This window comes from Falco cherrug, chromosome 2, assembly GCF_023634085.1.
Source record: "Falco cherrug isolate bFalChe1 chromosome 2, bFalChe1.pri, whole genome shotgun sequence".
Taxonomy (NCBI): Eukaryota; Metazoa; Chordata; class Aves; order Falconiformes; family Falconidae; genus Falco; species Falco cherrug.
In genome coordinates this window covers 114,422,096-114,444,219 of record NC_073698.1, presented here as the reverse complement: position 1 = coordinate 114,444,219, position 22,124 = coordinate 114,422,096, and the positions used below count along the sequence as shown (strand labels likewise).

The 22,124-nt window shown below is 42.9% G+C and overlaps 1 protein-coding gene across 1 annotated transcript; it reads left to right on the top strand.

Annotated features, from left to right (window-relative positions):
• The first annotated feature begins 431 nt into the window (after positions 1 to 431).
• GPA33 (glycoprotein A33) lies at positions 432 to 11,177 on the top strand. The gene is made up of 7 exons (XM_027814328.2): positions 432 to 810; positions 5,431 to 5,582; positions 6,505 to 6,715; positions 7,245 to 7,403; positions 9,664 to 9,777; positions 10,299 to 10,422; positions 11,050 to 11,177. The coding sequence occupies exons 1-7, from the start codon at positions 762 to 764 to the stop codon at positions 11,129 to 11,131; spliced, it is 891 nt and encodes a 296-aa protein (XP_027670129.1). The 5' UTR covers positions 432 to 761; the 3' UTR covers positions 11,132 to 11,177.
• Positions 11,178 to 22,124: the final 10,947 nt, after the last annotated feature.

The window sequence follows — 22,124 nt, the reverse complement described above, 5'->3', positions numbered from 1 at the left end:
CTGGACTTCACCGGGTACACAGCTAACACGCCACGAGCCACTCTGTTTATCTAACAGCCTTTTTCAGCGGACAGGTAGAAAGGACCTTTGGTACCTATGGCTGTTGTGCAAGCCACACGCTGGGACAGTTGAGCAGCAAGCATAAGAACCTGGCTGAGATGCATCTTCCCTATATTTAGATAGCCCAGTAGTCATCGAATTCTCCTAAATGACATATTCTTATAGGTATTTAAAGTAAGTGGAGTTCAGCACCTTGGTTCCTTAAAGCCTGGAAGTGGGCAGCTGCCTGCATTGTGAAACATTTCAATGCCTTAACTCTGGCCCCAGGCTCCCGTAATAAATATTTAAGATGAACGAGGCTTACCCTCCCCTAGTTACATGTCACCACAAGCATGACTTCAGTTCAGTTGTTGTATTGTACACTCCCAGCCACCGCACCCTTCGGTTTGGCTCCTCTCTTGCTTTATGTACCTGGGTGTTAGGAGGAACAGGGAAAGGCAGTTTAACTGGGGAAGAAAGTTCACAGCTGGGGAAGGAGTCCACAGGTCTCCTCTCTGCCCCTAGGCAGAGAGCAGCAAGCAGCGCCGAAGCCGACTGGTGATCTGGCTGTGGGGAGCGGCAGACTGGAGAAGCGCTATAAAAGAGACCGAGAAAGTGAACCCGTGACGGCTATGTGAAGGAGCCCTTCCCCTAAAGCCAATCGCTTATTCAGCCACCTAGGGATTACAAGGAAGAGCACCTGGAGGTGACACAAAGGAGAGATGAGGAGGACAGCAATGGAAAGACTTTGGCCATTGGTTTTCAGTGCCAGTGAGTACTAATTTGGTTATGTCCTCAAGGGTTGGGTAGAAGGAAACAGCACTACAAGGTCCAAGTACTCCAACGGACTCTGTGTATTTCTTTTCTTGTTTAGTAAAAGTTCCTTCATGTTTATGATCGGGCAGGTGTGTTTACCATCTCTGTGCTGAATGTCCAGACTCACAGGCAACTCCTAAAGCCACAAGGCAGTGTTGGGAACAAGAGAAGAATGCTGTTCTTTATGAGGCTGGAAAATATTTGTTTTAAAACCAGTTTCAATGGCTTCCATTACATACAATGTTTATCTCTGAAGAACTTCCTCAGCTGGAATTAGAAAAGTCTTTGGGTTTTATACTTTTATACATAAATCTGCATGTGCTGTAGGTCTCCGTCGCCTAAATCCTACTGTTTATGTGTACTTTGATAGAACTTGCGATCTCTCTCTATTATTTGCATCAAGGGGATGCACAACAATCCCTACTAACGCATATAAATCAGCCAGCTTGCCCTTTCTCATCCCACCTTGTGGAGACTGCAGTCTCAGTTCTACTGCTTTTTAACCTGTCTCATCGCCTCATACTGATGCTCCTACACCTCCTTCCAGGCTTCAAAGAAAGCTATGTACATGAAAATAGCTTAGGGTTTTTACCAAAAATCCTGAAAAACCTCACTTCAACAATAAGACCCACAAGAAAAAGAAATCCACAAAGTTTAACATAATTAGAAAAAGTGGATGTGCTCCATGTGCAACAGATGTGACTTCTCATGAGTTGATGACCATTATGTAAATTGTGTCAATTGGTATTCATTCTCCTTTTTCATTATTCTCACTTTCATGCTATTGGAATCACAGATGGGAAACACTTCAGAGCAGAAATATGTATGTTGGGTGAAGCCCTTCTTGCCTGTTTGGGCAGGACTCTAATGGTAATAATTCAGTGTTAAAATACTGGCCTGTGAAAAAAATTTTTGAAAAGGTCTAGTAGATTCCTGCATTTCGCTGGAGTGGAGAAATTGCACAGCACACGGCAGTGTTGGGATGCCGGAGCTGCCCTGAACGAGCTGCATCAGGATCTCAGCACAGGCTGGCGACTTCTGCTGCACAGCTTTTCACTGCAGTTGTGCAAATAACTGGTACTGCAAACGTCTTGCTGAAGGAAAAGCCCCGAATGGTCATTCTGAATCAAACAAACCTTTTACTTTTACTGGAAATTTCATGTTTAATAGGTTTCCCCTCTCCCACTTTGGAATTAAGTTTCAGCTAAATTCTGAGGTCAAGTATTGAATTAAAAGTCAGAGCATTAGGAGACTAAATAAAACATTTCCACTTTTCCTGCTTTTCTTACTAGCCAAATCTACCAAGGGAAATCAGCAATAATAATTTTGCTTGATCAGAATCTCAATGTTTTCAGCAAACAGAATATTCCTCTAATTGTTTCCAGCCCTATTAATTGCCCTTCAGTCTGTTTTGATTAATACTTAGTAAGGAATGTGAAAGTAGACCCGTCACTTTGATTTGCTTCTTCCTTTGCACAAGTACAAATGTTGAACCTGAGCAGCAGGAGATAAAAACCTTCTCAATTTCTTAAAATGTTATAAACATAGTAATTGATAGCACACACAAGCATAATTCTAAGGCTTAAATCGATGTGATGCCACCCCTCTATACTATATAGGCTATTCATCCTCTCTCCCTTCTTGAAGTTCTCTCAGAATCGGCCCTCCCCTCCCTTCGGCTGTACTTTGAATAGATTCTGTTTTCTCTCAGAAAAAAAACAGCCAACCCCTGAAGAATAACCCCCAGTTTTTAGACATGTTGCCTATGGCCAGCTGCCTGTGGGTGACTGTAAATAAGTGAAACAAGGTGAAGACAGGGAAGGAGGAAACTGGCGTGAGTCAATGGCATCTAGAATGAAACCCTGCAGCTTCCCTGAGAGCCAGAAGAAGGCCTTAAGAGGAGGAGTGGGAGCCAGAAAGGGATGTCGTGGGTGAAAAATGGGAGAGCATCAGAAGCTGGGCGCTGGGGCGATAGCAACAGATGAAGAAGCGGTCTCGCTTGTTACGGACTGTGTCTCTTGTATGCAGTGTTTGCTTCAGCTGTTCCCCTAGTCTGCACCAAAGACGTTTGGGAAAAAAAACCAAACATATTTGTCGTAGGATTTGAGTCACCCACCTGGAAGAAGGAAAATCACCCGTGAAAGGAAGCCTTAGGGCTGGGCAGTCTCTGCCCTGCCTCAGGGCTGAGTTTATGACCCGTCAGTGAACCCTGCCCTGGTGGAACCAGTTTCTGAGCCACAAAAGGATCAAGAAATGGGGTTTGCTCCATCTCCTAGTACAGTCAGTGGTCCTGCTACTTAAATGCAGGAAAGCATCTCTATCCAGTCACAACAGGCAACGGGAAAGCTTTCATAGGTGTCTCATACAGAGATACGATGAAAACAACATTCAGAAAGACTGGCAGGGCTACACAAACACGGGCCTTGCACTGGATGCTCCAGAGCAGGGAAGGACCTGGGAGTGGCTGCAATAAAACCACGTTAGAAATACTTTGCCCTGCTGGGTTCCTTCTCATAGCTGTCAGTGGCTGTAAATGAATTAATCCCCGAAAGAACAGAAACCACTACCACCACGACACAGAGGAAGAGACTAAAATGCACGCTTAGCTAATTAACTGTGCCAGACCACAGAACAACTCTGTGATGGGTCAGGGAATGCAGAAAGATGGGAACTTTGGCTAAAAAGCAGATCCCTGCGCCAGCTGTTCCGTGTAACCCTGTGCAATTGCTGGAATCGCTACCAGCAGGGTTCCAGCACAGGGACAACAGAACCTTTTGGGTCCCTGTGCTGTTATCCTAGGGGACACTGGCGTTCACTGCTGTGAATTGAACAGTGCTGTTAAGGATCTCTTAAAAGCTCTGGTCATGCTCAGCTCGCCAGTGGCTTGCTCTGACTGGGATAATACGTGTGGCTGCGGCCTTTTCCTGCCTAACAAAGCATGTATTCACCATCGGTTCGCAACTCAAGGTGGAATCCAGATGGCCTTTGCTCTCTCCCTTACACATCACGCTCCCACATAGGCCTACCCTGGACAGAGATGTGGCAGACTGAGGACCCAAAGCTTGCTGGAGGGCAACTTGGCAGGCAAATCCTCTCTGGGGGAACACTGACTCAGCCTGGTTTGTTCAGAAGCAAACCTTCACCACTAAACACAGCAAGTTCCTCTGGGGGACATCTCTGCCCTCCTCCACTTTCCTCCTTACTGGACCACGTTCCTCTCTGCCATGGGAGTGCCTCTGAGCAGCACTCTGCCACAGCACAAGCAAACTAGTAGGCTGCAGCAAGGCTTTTACCATCGGTCAGATTCTACTGTCTGTGCTGTACCTTCATACTCTTCAGGCTAATCCCTCTGCTGCATGCTTCTCCTTGCCTCTCCTACATCCAGGGCACTCTCACTCCTCCCTCTACTTCTTCCACATCTCTCTTCATTGGCTGCTCCTCTTCCATACGGTCCTTAGAGCTATTTAACTACTTAGCAGGAACCAGCCACAGCTGCACCTTATCCACATCAACCAACCTGCCACCCCTTAAGCCAGCCCACAGCCGTATATCGTTAATTAACCCAGCTGCATTCCTCTACAGCACTCCATTCCTTACCTTCTTGCCCTCTCTCTAACTTGTTTCAGACTTAAGATTTTTCTTGACTGATTTAGTTTGGTGCCATAAACCAAACCCAACCCACAAACTTTAAGGAGAAAGCAGGTGGGTTTTAAACATAGGTTGCCGCAGGCATGAAGGTCAGCTATGGCAGGGCAGAGGTAAACCTCCAGCTCAGTCCTGAGAGAACTAAAACCTGCCACTAGTTAAAGCTCAGGTATGATGAATTAAGCATCAAGTCAAACAGCATCCAGCATACAAGAAACACCTACCCTGTGCCCTGCGTGCTTCACCAGGGCATAGAAGAATTGCTGTTTTATTCAATGCTCAGCTATTCCTGTGTTCCACAGGCAGGAGCTACAGTTCTTGGAGAAAGGTGACTACTACCCTACTAATTCTTAAAAACAAATTGCTATTCTTCTCTTGTTTGTTTCAAGGTCTCTTTGCTTTTCTAGGTTTTTCTCTTTTTCAGGGCATTACATGAACAGGTTTTGATTCCCTAGCACAAAATGTCACTTCTCTATGGACTTGGATCGAGGCAAGTTATTTGATAGTGTTCCTGATCCCTGAAATTTGACAATATCAATTTGTTAGGTTAGCCTGAATCCTTAAGACCGCTGATGCACTTGTATTATCTGTTTATCTGTCTCACTCTGTACATTTAGACCTGTCAAAGGATGTCAGTCACACTCAAAGAGGGCTCAGAACAAAAAACCAAACATCTTCATAAATTCCATGGCAATGTATGTCCAGGTAAAGAAGAACAGAAACGAGGAACAGAAAGCAGAGTTTAGCTCCCAGGCACCCTACGCAGCAGCCTCCTATAGTCAACCAGCCACAGCGTGCATCACCTCTTGCTCAGTGGGGAATGCCAGGAATGATGGAGGGGATGTGGGGTTATTCCAAAAGCCAAAGAGACAAAACATGGAATCCAGATGTCATTAATTTTGCTGAGTACAGAATTCATTCTCTTCCTAGTTCTGGTGACTGCTCATGCCCTCACTGTGGAAGCACCTGACAAGGAAATACAGGTGGCACGAGGGAACAACGTTACTCTCCACTGTCATTTTAAAACTGAGGCTTCTGTTGTCTCAGGAGATGTTGTTGTCTGGAGGAAAATCAATAGCGAGGTAAATCAAGTTGCATAACAAAACGTATGGTAGGATATCCAAGAGGGGAGTGGGAGGAGAGGTGGAAGCAGGGCTGTGGGCAGGAATGTATGCTGGAAGAAAAAGATTCCTTCAAAACTTCCTTTAATCTCAGAACTATGCAAACAGAAACTCTGGTTCTAGATGCAATTTATCCCAGACCTATTGCATGATACTAGGCAAGCCCCCACCATTCTCTTTCCTCTCTTGGTCTTGCAACTATGTATTGAGGATACATCACTGTATATGCTGTGGGTTTACACCTATTAAAATATGTGAAATACTCAGATATTTTATAAAAAGATGTATCTATTTAAGTATATGTATCATATACATATTTATATATATACACATATATCGGATACTATGCTATATAAAAAGTTTTGATGATAATAGTACATGGAGAGATTCTTGAGGTCTCCTACCTTCATAGAGAGTATTTGAATGTAAAGAGACCTCTGAAGTTCTCTCGACTAATTCTTGGGAATTAGTGAGAGGGGAACCAGCCTTTGGGTATCTCCTTGCAGTAACTGCCAAGGGTCTCTTCTCTGAAGATCCTTGCTGGAAAAAAGCAAGGGAGTTTGTGTAATCATAGGGGAATTCGATCAACATGTGGACCTCAGGCAAGTGTCACAGTGTTCCGTCACGGAGAGGAAAGGTGGATAAGCCTCAGCAAAAGAAACCAGTTGTGTCTGACTTCAGATAAGGTGGGAGAAGGAGACTCCAAACAGAAACCCCGCCCCTTTTGAATTTCTGTTTTTCTTGGCTTTTTGGCAAACTCAGGCAGTTTCAGGCCCTCTTTTCCAAGCTGCTCTTCTTTTAAGAGTGGGATAAACCATCAAGTTAGGTTGTAGACTTACACAGAAGACACTGCGACTGATCATTTTCCCTCCCTCCCTATCAGGATGATGCTGTCACTAGGTATTTTGATGGACTTGTACAGTATGGCAAGGGCTATGAAAACCGTATACAGTTTAGCGGTGATGTAAGCAAAGGGGACATCAGCATCACCATCAATGCAGTGACCATGGAAGACAACGGGACATATGTATGCAGCGTTCGTCTGAGGAATGACCCCCCCAGGCATACCGCAACCTTGTCGCTTTTTGTCCTTGGTAAGCATGATGGAGGCAACACCCGATCCCTTAAGACAAAACTCTTTTATTTGTTGACAACGGATCTTCTAACAGAAAAAATCTTGCCCAGGAAGTCATCATCCACAATTCCATCTGGTCTTTTCCTACTACTATGGAAGCAGGTTGGAGGGCTTAGAGCACCCACCTCCCTTAGATAACCTGACTGTAGAAAATAGTCTTTATAGTTCACTTTCCTAGTAACTCCTGCCCCATGACATGGCATTCCTCATTCCCCCTGTGGCTTGCCATACTCCAGTTACCAAAAGGTGAGTTACCCAACACTATTAGACGTATCCCAAAAAGCATTTTACAATTCCTTCTTGGCTGACCAGTGCCAAGAAGGGAGAAACAAATTAGAGACAAGTTCACTCCAGTTCCTTTCAGAAGAAGATGGCAGGTGCAAGACCACCCTCTGTTTAGCAGGAATAAAAAGCACTGGTGAAGAAGATGGGTTGAAACAAAAAACTACTTCTGATTAATACAATTCCTTCCTTTTTTCTTCCTTCAGTTGCACCATCCAAGCCAGAATGCAAGATTTTGGGGACAGCAGAATACGGTCATACAATCAATCTGACCTGTGTTTCTCACGAGGGCTCCCCAAAGCCCAGGTACACTTGGCAAAGCTTCAACGTACAAAATGAGCCCCGTGTACTAAGAACAACAGAAGGTATGTGAAATTCAGATGTCAAGTCTTTGAGCTCTCTCTAGATCAGGGTTGGAAAGATTTTGAGATGCAAATACAAAAACACACTTAAAGGCTTTTTCTAGAAAGTTCTTTGACCACAATTTTGAAAAGCTGTCTTTTTGATACAAGACACACTCCTGAGTAACTTAGCCAGGGGAAAAGGACTGTGACCTAAAGTAACAATGGTCAGTAAGATTTTCACTTCAGCTCTCACCGGGCAAGAAAGCTGGCTCACCAGACAGAAATCATTACTTTTCAGTTGCTGGGTGTAACATGAGGAATAGCACCGAAGTTTCTAACTGGTGTGTCTTTATATCCCAGCTTGCTCGACACTGACCAGGTTGCTTTCTGGGGTGAAGGCACAGAAAAGCTGGCTCTGGCAGCAACTCTCCTTCCAGAGGTGACTCCTCACCTAGAGGAAGGTGGTATGAGAAACAGTTATGCCATGCCTGCGTTGAGCATAAATGAGACTTCTGGTTCTTTAAGACTGCCACACAAGCCCCCAGTATTTTATTTACTTTAAGTCAGAATCTGGGAAAAAATTGAACTGAATTTCCACGGCAGGACCTCGGTAGAACTATTTGCACAGAAAGTTGGGTTTCGTATTCTCTGAAGTGCAGTAGTGACAAGAGGACTCAGATTTATTCCTTTAAACAACTTTGTTTCTTCCTGGCACGTTCAACTCCAGAAAGACTGAGTAAGTTAAACCAGGAAGGGCAGGTTCAGGTACTGTTATAGCATCGCTATAGAGATAAACTAAATACGATCAGACTCGACAGGGATATTCGCAACTCATTAGCCGATTCTTGCGTAAATTATGCCAGAGACATCACCAGCAGGGGCACAAGCCTTATTCATTCGTCTGACTGGCCACTAAGTGGTGCCAACGCATCACGCACAGCCCTGAACGTCCCGGGATTTGTGCTCTTCCAGCAGCAGGTGCCTGCTGGAATCCTGGTCTTCCCTGGGCAGGGGTCTCTTCTGATCCATTTCCACCTCCGTCCTGTTCCCATCAGAGCATCCATGCCCAAGCAGCGTGCCGACTGTCCCTTTCTGCCCCAACCTGGCTGGACACCTGCTGTCACTACAAGCAATTTCCTTCTGTGCTAAGCAAGTCCCAGCTCTGCAGAGTGTGCAGAATCCTCTTAGGAGCTGCTCCAAAATTGATAGTATCTGACCTGCATTTTTCCCAGTTTGATTCACCAGTCAATTACTTTTGATTTAATATAGGAGGATTTGCAGTCCACTTATAGACTGCAACTCTGAAAGCTAGAAACAGCCCCCTGGAAGGAAAGTGTGTGTGTGTGTGTAAATATATATATAGAGAGAGAGAAGCAAGCATGGACAGTATGTAGACACTAAAAAAACAAACAAAAAATTAAAATCAAGCATGCAGGCTGTTATTTCTTGGTTTGCATGCTCTTTTACTGTCCAGCGGTAGGCACCAGCAGAGACTAAACAGAATCCCAGTCCCACAAGTAGGCTGGAAAGCAGTGAGATCACAGGGAAAATACAAGGAAGTCACTGTCAAGTATTCAGAGTTTTTTGCTTTTAGAGTAGGAATCTGGACCTTTATCAGTACATCACAAGCAAAAAGCATGGACTACGCGTATAAATGTCAGCTGGAGACTAACAAATAGAAATGACAGAGCTGAGCTTTACCGTATGTTCTGTTAGGCTGGACAGAAAACACTGCTGTATCACAGCAATTCCATGTCACTGCATTTTCTTTCCTCATTTTTTTTCACAGCCTGCTTGGCCACTCCCAGACTAGAAAACTATTTCCCCCACTGCTAAATAATTCAGACCTGACGTCCTAAGAGCTGGAGGACTGAAAAGCATTTTGTTGTTCCACGAGTTAATTCATCAGATGGCCAGTTCTCAAAGCCAGATGCTGGTTTGGGCCATCTCACATTTCTCAGCAAAATCCAATGTAAAAAAGCTCTCGCTAAGCACAAATTCTTCTTCACCCTCCACCTACAATTTTCTTTCTAAAAGGAACGTTCAAGTGCCACATGTTCCCTGTAATCACAACGGCACGCTTGCGTTTGTCCTCCCACAAATCACACCCAAAGCTAGGGAAAGCACAGCAGCTCCCGAGCAAGGCGGAGCAATCCATCAGTTTTAATAACTTCTCATGGCTCCAGCTACCCTGGGCTGGAATTGAAGGGCTGCTGTCCCCACTTCCTTCCCTGCTTTAATTCTTTTCTTTTTTTTCAACTGGATTTGTGCTTCACAACAGGGGAACAAATAACGCTGAAGAACATCTCAGCGGATACCTCTGGCTTTTACATCTGCACTTCAACCAACATTGTGGGGAAGGAATTTTGCAACATGACGGTCAGCGTTGTGCCACGTAAGAGACGGGGTTGCTTACTGGAAGGGTGGTACCAGAGAAAGCATTCTGGCTGCGTGGCCAAGGATTAATGGAGGAAACGCACACACAAGTATAAAATTCTGCTTTCTCGCAAAAAAAAAATAGCGCGCTTTTTCTACCTTTAGGAGAGATACTCTGCATTGGTTTACATGCTAATAGAGTACTCACTAACTCATAGAGTACTTCACAGATGACAAAAAAAGCGTAGAGTAAGATAAAACAAAGTCCCTAAAGTCTGAAAGCGAACTGTATCGACAGTTGTTGTTCAGCTCCACAGGCTCCTCCCTATCACGGTCCAACCAGTTGCTCCTGCACACTTACCAGACACCCAGTGCAGAATTCGTTCCAGTTGCTGCAGTCAGACACAGGTGGCTCCCACTCAGCCTGGCCCCGGCAGTGAGATCTGACTCCCGGCGGTGGGATTTGAAGTCCAGTGGTTGTGCTGGCTGCATGTGGTACGCATCTCACTGCAAAGGGCTAATTCTTTTCTTCCTGTACAGCATCCATGAACATAGCTCTTTACGCTGGCATCGCTGGTGGAGCTCTTGCTGCAGTTTTAGTTATTGGTATTTTAGCCTATTGCTGCTGCTGTCGGGCGGACAAGGACAAGGACTATGAGATGACGTAAGTACCTTTCTCTAGAAAAGTGAACAGGATATATGAAGGGTTCATGTTCCCCCTCTGGCATCAACATATGTAGTGGAAAGCACAGGAGAAAAAAAGAAATCAAGGAAAGCGTGCACTGCTTTTTCCTTTCAGTTTCTACCCAAGTGGCTCCCATCTCTTCTCATGGAATATGACCAGTATTACCAGACACCTTTGTGGTCTCTGGGGTAGAAGCCAAACATTCAAACCCTGGCACTGAATTAGCAAGCCCAAGTCAGTCAAGCGTGCACAGCTACTTGATAAGCAAAGCACAGGCTGTTTCTCATTTCTCCAAATCCCTGTAGTAGCTGTTTCTGTCCTTGCTAGTCTAAATCACCATGAGGTTCTGTACTCAGAATTACGGCTCCAAGACAGAAACTTTTTGTTTATTCTCATGATAGAAACAGACCACTGGAAGAAAAGTGAGATGAGAAAAGATACACCAGTCACCCTTTCTCTTGCATCACCAGCAAGACTCTCTCTAGAGCGATTCAGTAAAACCGCACGCCAGCTTAGAGCAGTCTAAAGCCATCCTAACACAAAAGCTCTTCAGTAAAATTTCTAGCTGGTTTTAATTAATACCTCTACTCCTGAACAATGTTTCAGGGAGCAAGAAGATAGAAATGAACCCTCCATGGATATGCCTACAAGGAATCAGAGAGCAGAGGATGGTTTTGAAGATGAATGAAGAAAGAAGCAGGAGTCCAATGCCATCTTCAGGATCTGCTGAGGCACAGAACCGCTGTAGAAAAGAAATCAATCCCTCTTTCTTACTGCAAGGTTTTTTTGAATAATATGATGAAAACTAATGGCTCTGCCTTCAAGTTCTGGGAGAGAATATCCTTGCCTCCCTGGAAAGAAGTACTTAACCTACGATGAGCACTAATACAACCTCATAGCAGAAACGTGGACACGAAGCACTGTTTCACCCAGTCATCCAAAAATAACCATTCTTCTAGACTTCCCATTTTCTGAAAAAAGAAGCCAGGCAGATCTGTTTGGAGAACAGAGTTGCTGCTGTATCTCCAGATCCACAGAAGGTTTCAAGGTCACCATCGAGGAAGGGTGGTCTTGTTTATGGTGTTACACAAAGACGTAAGCTGTGCATGGTCCAGTACAGAAGTTATTTTATGCAAACTGAAGAAAGCTGATCTTTAAGGATATTTTATTAAATGTGTTCTTTGTATATATTATACATGAACATATAAATAAAAAACCCGAAAAAATTCACGTGACCGATGAAAGTCTCCTGTTTGGGGCAGCAATGCATACTGGATAGAAGGGATAAGGTAAGAAGTTATATGGATTTGTAACTGGCAGCTGGTAAAATCTAGAAACAGTCTACTAGCCTACATACTGTCAGATTCCTGAACTTATGAGTTCCAGCTCAGAAAGCTCCTAAATATTGATTTTTACTACATTATCCTTTTCTCCTCACTGTTGCATGGGCAAACCAGAAATAGTCCATTGCTCCTGCTGCTGCTTCTGAAAAAGTGACAGCATGAGAACACATACGTGGCAAGTACCTCTTTAATAAAAAGAAGGGGAAAAAAAAAGAAAAGAGGGGGGAAAGAGGAAAAAAGCTTTTTATTCAAAGTTGTAACAATTCAATCAGAAGTGCTGTATGTGCAAAATGTGTGCAAATGTGGAGAGAACTTCTATCACTAGTATCTTATCTTTGGAAGAGAATGGACTGTCTGTCCCAAAGACTGTTAATGTGGTTGGCATTAAAGGTCATTGTTGGGGGGGAGGGTGTGGCTTTTGTTTTGTTGTTTTATTATTTTTAAGACATGGTCAATAAATTTCTTACACTACAGTATTTACCCTTTCAAAGCTCTCTATTGCATCTTCGACTTCAGGAGTTTCAGAAACTTACTGCAACGCCTCCTACACACCCTTTACCCCCAAGCAGTTACTTTTAAATCTGTAACAAAAATCTAAAATACAACTTCAAAAAAGAACCAGCAAGCCTCCTACACATGGGCAGCATTTTCTAGATTCTGAACTATGCAAATCAGACTACCAGAATCGCTATTCTGGCTTGCTTTCTGGCTGCCTTTGTTTTACAATTATTCTTAAAATTACAAATATTCTTAAAATATACTTAAAATTATTCATTTGTACTGGTAACAACTGCCAAGACCAACAACCAGAGTTCTTTTACCATGTCCATACAAACCCAAATCTCTCTGGCAAAGAACCACCTCAAATGCAGCTCGGCAAGACATTCGGAGGACCTGTTCCCATGCTTAGTTGAGATGCATGACAAAACATTGCAAAAATGGATGACTAAAAAAAAAAAAATTCGCACGCAGAAGCTAAAGGCAGATAAAACCCCAGGTACATAGCTCAGAAACAGAGCTGATAAGGATGTTATTCTTTTTTGTAACAAGGAAGTATAGTATGAATTATCTAATTAGCATTGTAACAAGTTTTAACTGTGAAACAAAAGCTATCTCTTTTGTACATGTTACAGCCATTAGTCAGCACTCCCTCACAAACACCTATATACCCTGGGACTGAAGAGGGTTTTGCTGAGGGATAATCGTGTGGATTCTCAAAGATCTTAACTGGAAAGACCAGAAAAAGGATTGGACAATTACCAGAAGTATTTATGACCAGAAACTGGCTCTGGCCTCTATAAACTATTTTAACACTGCGCTGCCTATCCCACACTCTTCACTTTTAGGACATGTAATGCTTAATTGCTGCTTGTCACCTGAAGTCTTGGAGTAACTTTTGCACGTGGATCATTCTAAGCATAAAGAAAAATGCAGATTAACAAAGCTGCATTAAGTTATCTGAAGAAACCAGCCACAAAATACAGAAGAGATGATGTAATTTCCCCCAAAACCATGGATCCAATTCTCTGTAAGCAGGTTCCGTAGGAACTAGCAGGGGAAAAAGCGAGAGAGTCAAACTTGACAACCGTTAAAGCAGAACTACTTACATTCTGCAACGCAAGTTCAGTTCTACACCAGCAAATAAACTAAGTGATAGCACATAGAGAGACAGCTAAGACATTTCAGTGTTGCTTATCATTTTTTTCCCTTTGTCTTTTAATAAGACTAGCATTTTTGAAGTTGTGTATTTATCGGAATGCTACATGTATTTTTTTCTCAACCAATTTGTTAAACTCAGCCAGCCAGAAATACACATATTCAAATCCCGATCTTACTCCAAGGTTTTCCTGTAACTAAATTAATTACCTTTAATTAATTTCACCACATGGAAGGGACCCACGCTGGAGCAGTGTGTAAAGAACTGCAGCCCTTGAGAAAGGCTCACACTGGAGAAGTTCTGGAGCGTCTCCCGTGGGAGGGACTGACCCCAGCCCTATTCCCTGTCCCCCTGCACCACTCGGTGGGGAGGAGATAGAGAAATCAGGAATTAAGTTAAGCCTGCGAAAAAGTGAGGGGTGAGGGGAAGGTGGGTTTTCTGATTTGAACTCTAATAAATTACACTAATTTCCCCAAGTTGATTCTGGTTTGCCCATGAGGGTAACTGCTGAGTGATCCCCCTGCCCTTATCTCGACCCAGAAGCCTTTCATTATATTTCTTCTCCCCTGTCCCATTGAGGAGGGGAGTCACAGAGCAGCTCTGGTGGGCATCCAGCCAGGGCCAAAACACCACAACAGCCTATAGTAAAATTACTGTTTAGTTATGTTCAGCTTTCACATGGAAGAATATGCACATATAAGCTTTACCTGTACATGAACAGGAAGAACCATAACACAGGATTTAAGCCCTCACCAAATCATTTTCCCATCTGAAGGACTGTTGGGATCTGTTAACCCAAGAGGAAGAGCCACCACAGTAAGATTTTGATACATCATTACATAGTAATATGTGTTTTGGCAAGCATATCAAGAGGATATTTGAAGATTACCTAGTTTTCCTTCTGACCCTACCCCAGCAACCTGCAACAGGCCATTTACCCTATCACAAAGTATACAAAGGAAGGAAAAGAAGTCCACTTCATCAGTCTAGCAACCCAATAAAAAGGCAGGCCAGAAATCCTGTGTGCAGTTTGAATAATGGGCTCACCCTGCACTGCTCAAAGCAGTTACATTAACCAGGGCTATACCATATTTCCCTCTTGTGTTTAAAGGGAAACTGCCTCTTCACTTCCCAGCTTTAATTGTTTTCATTCACATTAACATTTTTTGCTTGCTTACAACATTCTGAAAGCAATACACTATACGGCTTACTGGGGGAAAAAAAAAGTTAGTTGTTTGTTCCTAATATCAGTCACTCAGCTTTTAAGATTTATTCTTATCTAGGCACTTTTCATCCAAGGAACTCAAATGACTACTGAATGTTGCAAGCAAATCACTATCATTTATGAGTGACAGAGTGACGGGATAAAAGTTAAAGGACCTGACTGGAGACGCAGATCACCACAATGCAGGAGAAGCACGAAGATAAGGACAAATCAGGATTCCCAGACCTCTCATACACCCTGCAAGGCAAGTATTCTGATCATCACAGGCAAGTATTCTGATCATCACCTTTGTTCCCATTTCACCTTCCAAACTTCCTTTTTTTTTTTTTCCTGTTCCAGTCATAGTTTTGGGCTTTATTCTTGGCAAAGTTGCTCTCCTGCTAGTCCTGACTGTACTATTGCCAAGTGTTCTTCCTTCCTAAGTGCAGGACTTTGCTGCATTTCATAAGACTCCTATTAGCCCGCTCCTCCAGCCTGTTTACGTCCCCCTGGATAACAGCCTAGCCCTCAAGCATACCAGTTCAGTCTGTTCTGCAGGCAAGAGTGCACTCCATCACCTCCACATCACTGTTAAAGACACTAAACAGGCCATAGTATAGAATTCTCCAGTACCTGACTTGTTACTGGCCTCCATGTACAGTATGACCAGATCTTTACCCATCTGACTGTTCACCCACCCAGACCGTAACATCCCAACTTGGATACGAGCACGCTGTGACAGACTGTACTGAAAGCCTTGCTGAAGTCACCACTGACCACTACTGTTCTTCCTTAATTCACACACCCACCATGGAAAGCAATAAGGCTAGCCAGGCATGGCCTTGGCAAATCCATGCCGACTGTTTCCAGTCTCCTCCTTCTTCACGTACCCGAAAACCAGAGGACTCATTCCGTGATTTTTCCAAGGAGTCCAGTGGAGCTGAGCAGCCTATGGTTTCCTAAATCATCTTTTTGAAAGATGGGTGGAATAGTTGCCTCCCACTGCTGTGGACTTTCTGTGCTCTCTATGACCTTTCAACAGTGAGAGAAGAGCCTTGCAAAGGTATCAGGCAGCTTTCTTAGCATCCCCAGACGCAGTCCATCTGGGTCTATGGACTTGTATATGGGTCTAGAACTGCCAGCCGAAGCCCAGCTCGCTTCTCATCCACTGCTGGTGCTCTCCTCCACGAACCCTTCCTGAGTACAGAGACCTGAGAGGCCTTATTAGAGAAGACTGAAACAAGGAAGGCACCGAGCACCTCAGCTTTATCTGCATTACTGCAGTCACGTCACTCAATCACTCACATTACTCAGCAACAGGACCACTTTTTCCCTTGTTCAGTCTTTTACTCCTAACAAAGTCATAAAAGCTCTTCTTGTTGACCTTGATCCCTCGCAACCATCAACTCCAGGTGAGCTTTGGCTTTCCAAACACCATCCCTACAGGCCTGGCCAGTGTGTGGATTCTTCCTTTATAGAAAACACCTGCTTTACCTCCCTTACACTGCACTAGGACTAGGGTGCAGCCATGAGTTCCCTGTAAAGACAAGACAGTCCTGTGATCGATCTGTCTGCTCTCCTGGACTGTTCTTGCATTTAGAAGATGCTGTTCTTTACAAATTGCCAACCTTAATGAACTCCTTTATTCTTCAGAGCTGCCCCCCACGGATTCCATCCCTACCCATTTCCCACATAACCCCAAAGGTCTGCTCTTACTGCCTTCCTCCCTTTCCTCAGGATTGTGAGAAGTATTTCCAGTATTACACAGACCCAAAAGCTGCTGCTGCTTATTTCAAGATCCAGTATAGCGCACAATTCAGAACTCATCAGTCAGACAAGAGTTAATGATCTCACAATTCTTGTTGCTAGAGTAACAGCACTACTTTCCTATTTATTTGTATCATCTGTTCCAGGAAAGCCACTGAGGCAGTCTTCTATCTGAAAAAGTTCACAGTACAATGAGCAAACTGTCAAGATTAATTCTGGATGTGTTAGAACTAGTACTAAATTTATTATAGCCCAACATAACTGAATTGGAAACATTTCTCTCCTGCATTTCACCTGTTCACTAGGGAGTGAGGGGAATTATTTGAAAATGGTAATTAGAGAAGCTTGTAGGAGCTTCCAAGACAGAACCAAGGAAAAGTGAGGGTACAGAGATAATACAGGGTTAGACTAACAAAAGTGTTTGTCACATTATTGATTTTACTGAATCATTGCAATAAAAATTAATTGGCAGCTCATTCTAGGATGAAAGCGAGGGATGATAGTCCTCCAGGAGACATCAAGAGGGCAGAAACCAGGTAACAAACTTGTTATTCCCCTGCCCCGCTGCTACAGTACATTTACTCTGCCAAATGGAAAGACATTAAAGTCTTTGGAGTCAGCTGCATGTACCTCTATCAATCAGAAATTAAAAACCCAGTTTCACACATAAACTTGAGTCACTCAGCTTCTGGGGAAAGTCTGACATTCTTGCTAGGGGAAAGGATTAGTGCTTTTTAATTCAACTAACAGCTCAAAAAGCACAGTCCCTGTGTTAATCATGCAGGTTTTTAAGAAGGTATTAGGAACAGAAAACTATAGCTGTTTTGCAAGAAAATGCAGACAGGGCTTCCTTGAATACAGGTTTTCTTTCATCGAACACAAATTTTTATTCCGAAGAATGTGACCTTCAGCATAACACCATCTGACCACGATGGCTCAAGACCCAGTGTCCCCAAAACTGAAGCAACTTTTTTATTTGGGTATGACATGGGGTGGACCTCGCTCTAGGTAGCTGGCAAAGCACACACCCAGTGTCACAAATTACCAACCACACCATCTGATCAAGGATCACAGCACCGCTTCCTCCAGCTTGACATGCACCCCAACAGCAAAATCCAACACTTAATATTTGACAGACCATCCACCCAGCAAATCCTCACCAAATTACTGCCCTCCGAGATTTTGATGCCTGACATACCGCTAACGATTTAATAAAGATTAATCTTATTTTAGACACAGCAAACGCTCTCTGCTAGTTTAACTAGTTGTAATACAGATCCTGAAACTGGCACAAGCGTTGAGCCTACAGGTTTCAGGAGCAAATCAAGTTACTAGGCTCCCTGTCCTACATATCACTTACTGTCCAGCTGGTTTTCTCACCCTGGCGAGGTGAGACAGGAGAGCTGCTCCCTGTGTGACAGAGCAGCTGGAATGCACAGAGCTCCACCTGGGGACAGACAGTGAGCCAGGGTTAGACACAGAGGGCAGACCAACACGGGTGACATTCCGGTGGGTGTCCGCTGTAGGCAGCCTTACCAGGAGGAAGTACACAAGGCCTTCTTCAGAAAACTGGAAGAAGCCCGACTGAGAAGCCAAGGAGGGGAAGTGCGCTCTGCTGGACCTCAGACTTATAAATGAGAAATAACTGGGCAGGGATATGAAGGTCTAGTGGCAAACTCAGTTTCAGAAACCATGAGATAGCGGAACTTGGGATCCTAAAAGAAAAGAGCAGGATCACAACCCTGCACCTCAGCAGAGCAGCCTTTGGCCTTGTCTGGAGATCTGCTTGGAAGAATCCCATGGCATAAGGTCCTGAAGAGAGGTCCAGGCGAGCTTGTTTATTTTTCAAGCATCACCTCCTCCAAGACAAACAGGAAAATAAGCAGAGGTTGACTAAAGAGCTCCTGACAAAACTCAGGCAGGAAAAGGAAACATACAGGAGGTAGCAGCAGGGGCAAGGGATCTGGGAGAAGTACAGAGATGCTGTGTGAGCGTGCAGGTGTGGGGTTAGGAAAGCCAAAGCCCACCCAAAACTAATTCTGGTGAAGCACACAAAGGGCAACAAGGAGGACTTCTGTGGGTGCATCAGAAGGGGAACGGGGACCTGGTCATGAAAGACACGAAGGTAGAGTGACTGAACTCCTTCTTTACCAGTAAGATCAGCCTTTCAGAACAGATTTCAAATTCAATTAAAGACATCAAAACCAGGTATTACTGCATCTACATTACATATGTATATATTTTAGATAAAATTTCTGCTAAATCAGAATACAAAGTACTGCTAAGAATATTCTTAGCTGGAGCGGAGACAGCAATCATCAGGAACATCTTCTGCATACCTAGTTTCTATGGTTTATTGAAAGAAGGTGGACTAGCCAGAAATGCACACGTAACAATCAAATTCAGTTTCTACTACACAGAAGCTGTAACTGCTGCTTACTCTACATGAGCATGCTGTATTTTTCAGCATCAGTTACATACTCTTTGAATGGGATGTAAAAGAATATGCAATTACAGGTTAAAGATCAATGTTGCCACCACTGTCCATTGTGTTTTCATGACCCCCAGGCAACTGTTCTGGCCAAAGCCTTTATAGTAGAGTAACACACAATTCATCTACTAGTCATATAACAAGAACAAAAATATTTATTAACTTTCTAATGTGTATCCAAAACCAGGATGACTTTTACCCATTACTGACAAAGGACAGAAAGCTGCACTAACAGGAGGACAGAAAGTCAGGTCTGCCAGAATTTGAGATGCCTGCTTTACAGAAACCACTCTTCAGTCAGTTCAATTTGCATGGTACCTATACACCCATATGCAGGCAGGATTAAGGTATGTTACTCTTTACCATGTGGAAAGCTCCCAAGCTGCATCACTCCAACTCTGCTCAAGAGCCATTCTGCCTTCGTTTGGTTTTATTTCCCCTTGAGAATTTTGTCGTGCAAGCAGGAAGAATTTTGTTCCAATTTTGACCCATAGTTTGTGCCTTACCAGTACTATTCCTTGCACTTAAAAATTGTGTTATGGTTTTAAGTCACTGTCTTTCCCTCATCTTTACTCTTCCATTAAAGAGAAGCATTACTTTATTGTGCTTATTAAATGGAATTTATTTTTTAAGAAATCAGGAGTTTCAAATTGCAGAACAGAGCTCCAAAAGGAAAGAATTTTCTATCACCCTCCAACAGCTGTTAGCGATCTCCCTCAATACATGCAGAATAACAGTATCAAAGGGGCTACATCAGGTTAGCATACTCATTCTCATTATATAGATGTTACAGTTTTCACTACAAACCACGCCACAGGCTGTTGCTTATTCCAGTAACACAGTTACTACCCTAGTTAACAGCCCCCTGCCTACAGCATATAACTAGGTCTTCTACAGCTTATGTATATTTTAAGTTACAGGTGATGAAGCAGACATGCCACGGAACCCTAACTCTGTATTTCTCCATTTCTACTCAGACACTTTACCTCGGTCTTAAAGCAATACAATACTTCAAGCATAGCAACAAATCCTTTTAAGGTTTGTGTATTTACACTGATACTGAATAAGTATTTTAATAATAATGAATTCTCTTTATAAGAACTGAAACACAAAACTTTTGTTGCAACAATGACCTCTGCAAATAATTCAAAGATTACAGTTCCGTATGTTTTGAAATGTCAACGCAGCAATGACTGTCAGTTAAGAAACTTTAAACTCAAACAACTATTCCAATGCAGAGAAGCCTTTACCACTACTAAATAGACACATTTATTCCATTACAACATACCCAATGCTTCACAGCTAAATCTCAGTCTTAGAGGTTTATTGTCCCTTATCTGGTGAAATTTAGCACATAGAACAGCGTCAAAGAAAGGAAATAGAAAATAATTTAAGAAAATTCAGTGATATAGGCAAACTGTTAGGTAACAGGCATCAAAATGGTTCAGTGAACCTGCAATACTGGAAGAAGGGCTCCAACTGGCCTTGCAGCAACTGTAACACGTTTCCAACTAAACCAGCAATTGGCCTTTTCTGACAAACTGGTCAGCATGATTGAGTTTGTTCATAAACATGCTGCCCTCTTATTTTGATTGGGTTTTGGGTCTGGGTTTTTTCTTCTTGTTAGCCAAAAGAATGAACTACCTCATTTTGAGTTTCAGTTCCTACAAGGAATGAAATAAATATCTTCTCACAGTTAGTTGCTATGGAAATAGTATTTCACAACTGGACATCTTGTTGGAACAAAATGTAGAAACAACTCAGATAAGCTCTTACTTCTGAGAATCAGTTGCTTAAAGACACATGGACAAGGCTCAGAAAACACCTTTTTGGGGACTAGTGTAAGGCTTGTTCCATTTTATGGAGGTCTATCTAACTTCATAGTGATACATCAGTCTCCCAGTTTTTACATGCCCTCAAATAATTATTACTGCTATCTCCCCAATGTGACTAAACTTGTAAAATTAGATCTGCAGATTAATATATCACTTTGAGTTTGATAGTCCTCTCAAAAAAAACACCCAAAAAACCAACCCAAAACACCTACACTCCTCTGCACTCTGTAAGTTTGAGGGACATATATTTTTTTAAACAGAAAACTGATGCAAAGGAAAAAAAAATTATGTTGTAACTGTTCCTGATTTATATAGCCTGTGCCTCTAAAAGAACATTAATAGATGGGTAAGTTTGCCACATTTCTTCCAAGACATTTCACAGAAAAGTCTGGCTTTTGGCTTTGAATGACCACTCAAATTCTCCATGGCTAGAACTGACATTATAGCAAACCTTTGGAGATGGTTATACCTTTAATTCCCCTAGTGCAACCCTTCATACTTTCAATGCTCACCCCCATCATTTTGGGGGAGAGACTATTATACACTGAAATTTTATCTTCCACATGCAGAAAAGGGGAAGGAGGTTATTAAAGGAGAAATAAAGCACTTGTTTAAAGTCACACTGGCCACTAAAACATTCTTCTAATCCAATGATCTTGACTAAGCGATCCTGAATTTGGACTCCATGCATTAAGAAACAGAACTAGCATAGCATGCATTTATAAAGAGAGCACACAACCATCAGGTCCCTTCAAAATAAGTCTTACAGTAAATAAAGATTTTTGTCTTCTTTAAATCCAATCGATAGCTTTAGCATTCTAACAAGAACTTGAACTGTCAAGGGTTGCACATAAGATGAAAAACTGCAGTCTGGAGAAACTGCCAGTTATCTTAGGGAAACAAGGAAAATTAGAATGTACAGATGTCCTGGATGTAGAAAAGGTTGTCAAATATTGAAAGACTCTGATAGATCAGACGCACTTTTCAGCAATCAAGTAATTCCTCTTCCTCATGCGGTACTCATTCCATAAAGGGAAGTCTTCACACCACATGGAGAATCACCTATTAAACACAGCTGGCAAATCAAATCAGCCTTTAAAGTGTGCAGAAATTAATGGAATTGTTCTTCATATGCTGTGCAGCTGAACCTATTCAACAGCTCTAATACAAAGTCAGAGAGAGGGCTTGTGTCTTCTACAAACACCAAGACCGTAAGATCTCATGATTTAACTGGAACAGTTTTGAAGTTTAATTCAGCACATTTCATATGCAAGAAAATAAGCTGCCAACTCAGAATTCTTAAAGTTCTCTCTTGCAAACTTGATTCTGTTCTTCTGAAGATTAGTCATGAACTGCCCAGATGAACAGAGCTCACATGCCTTCT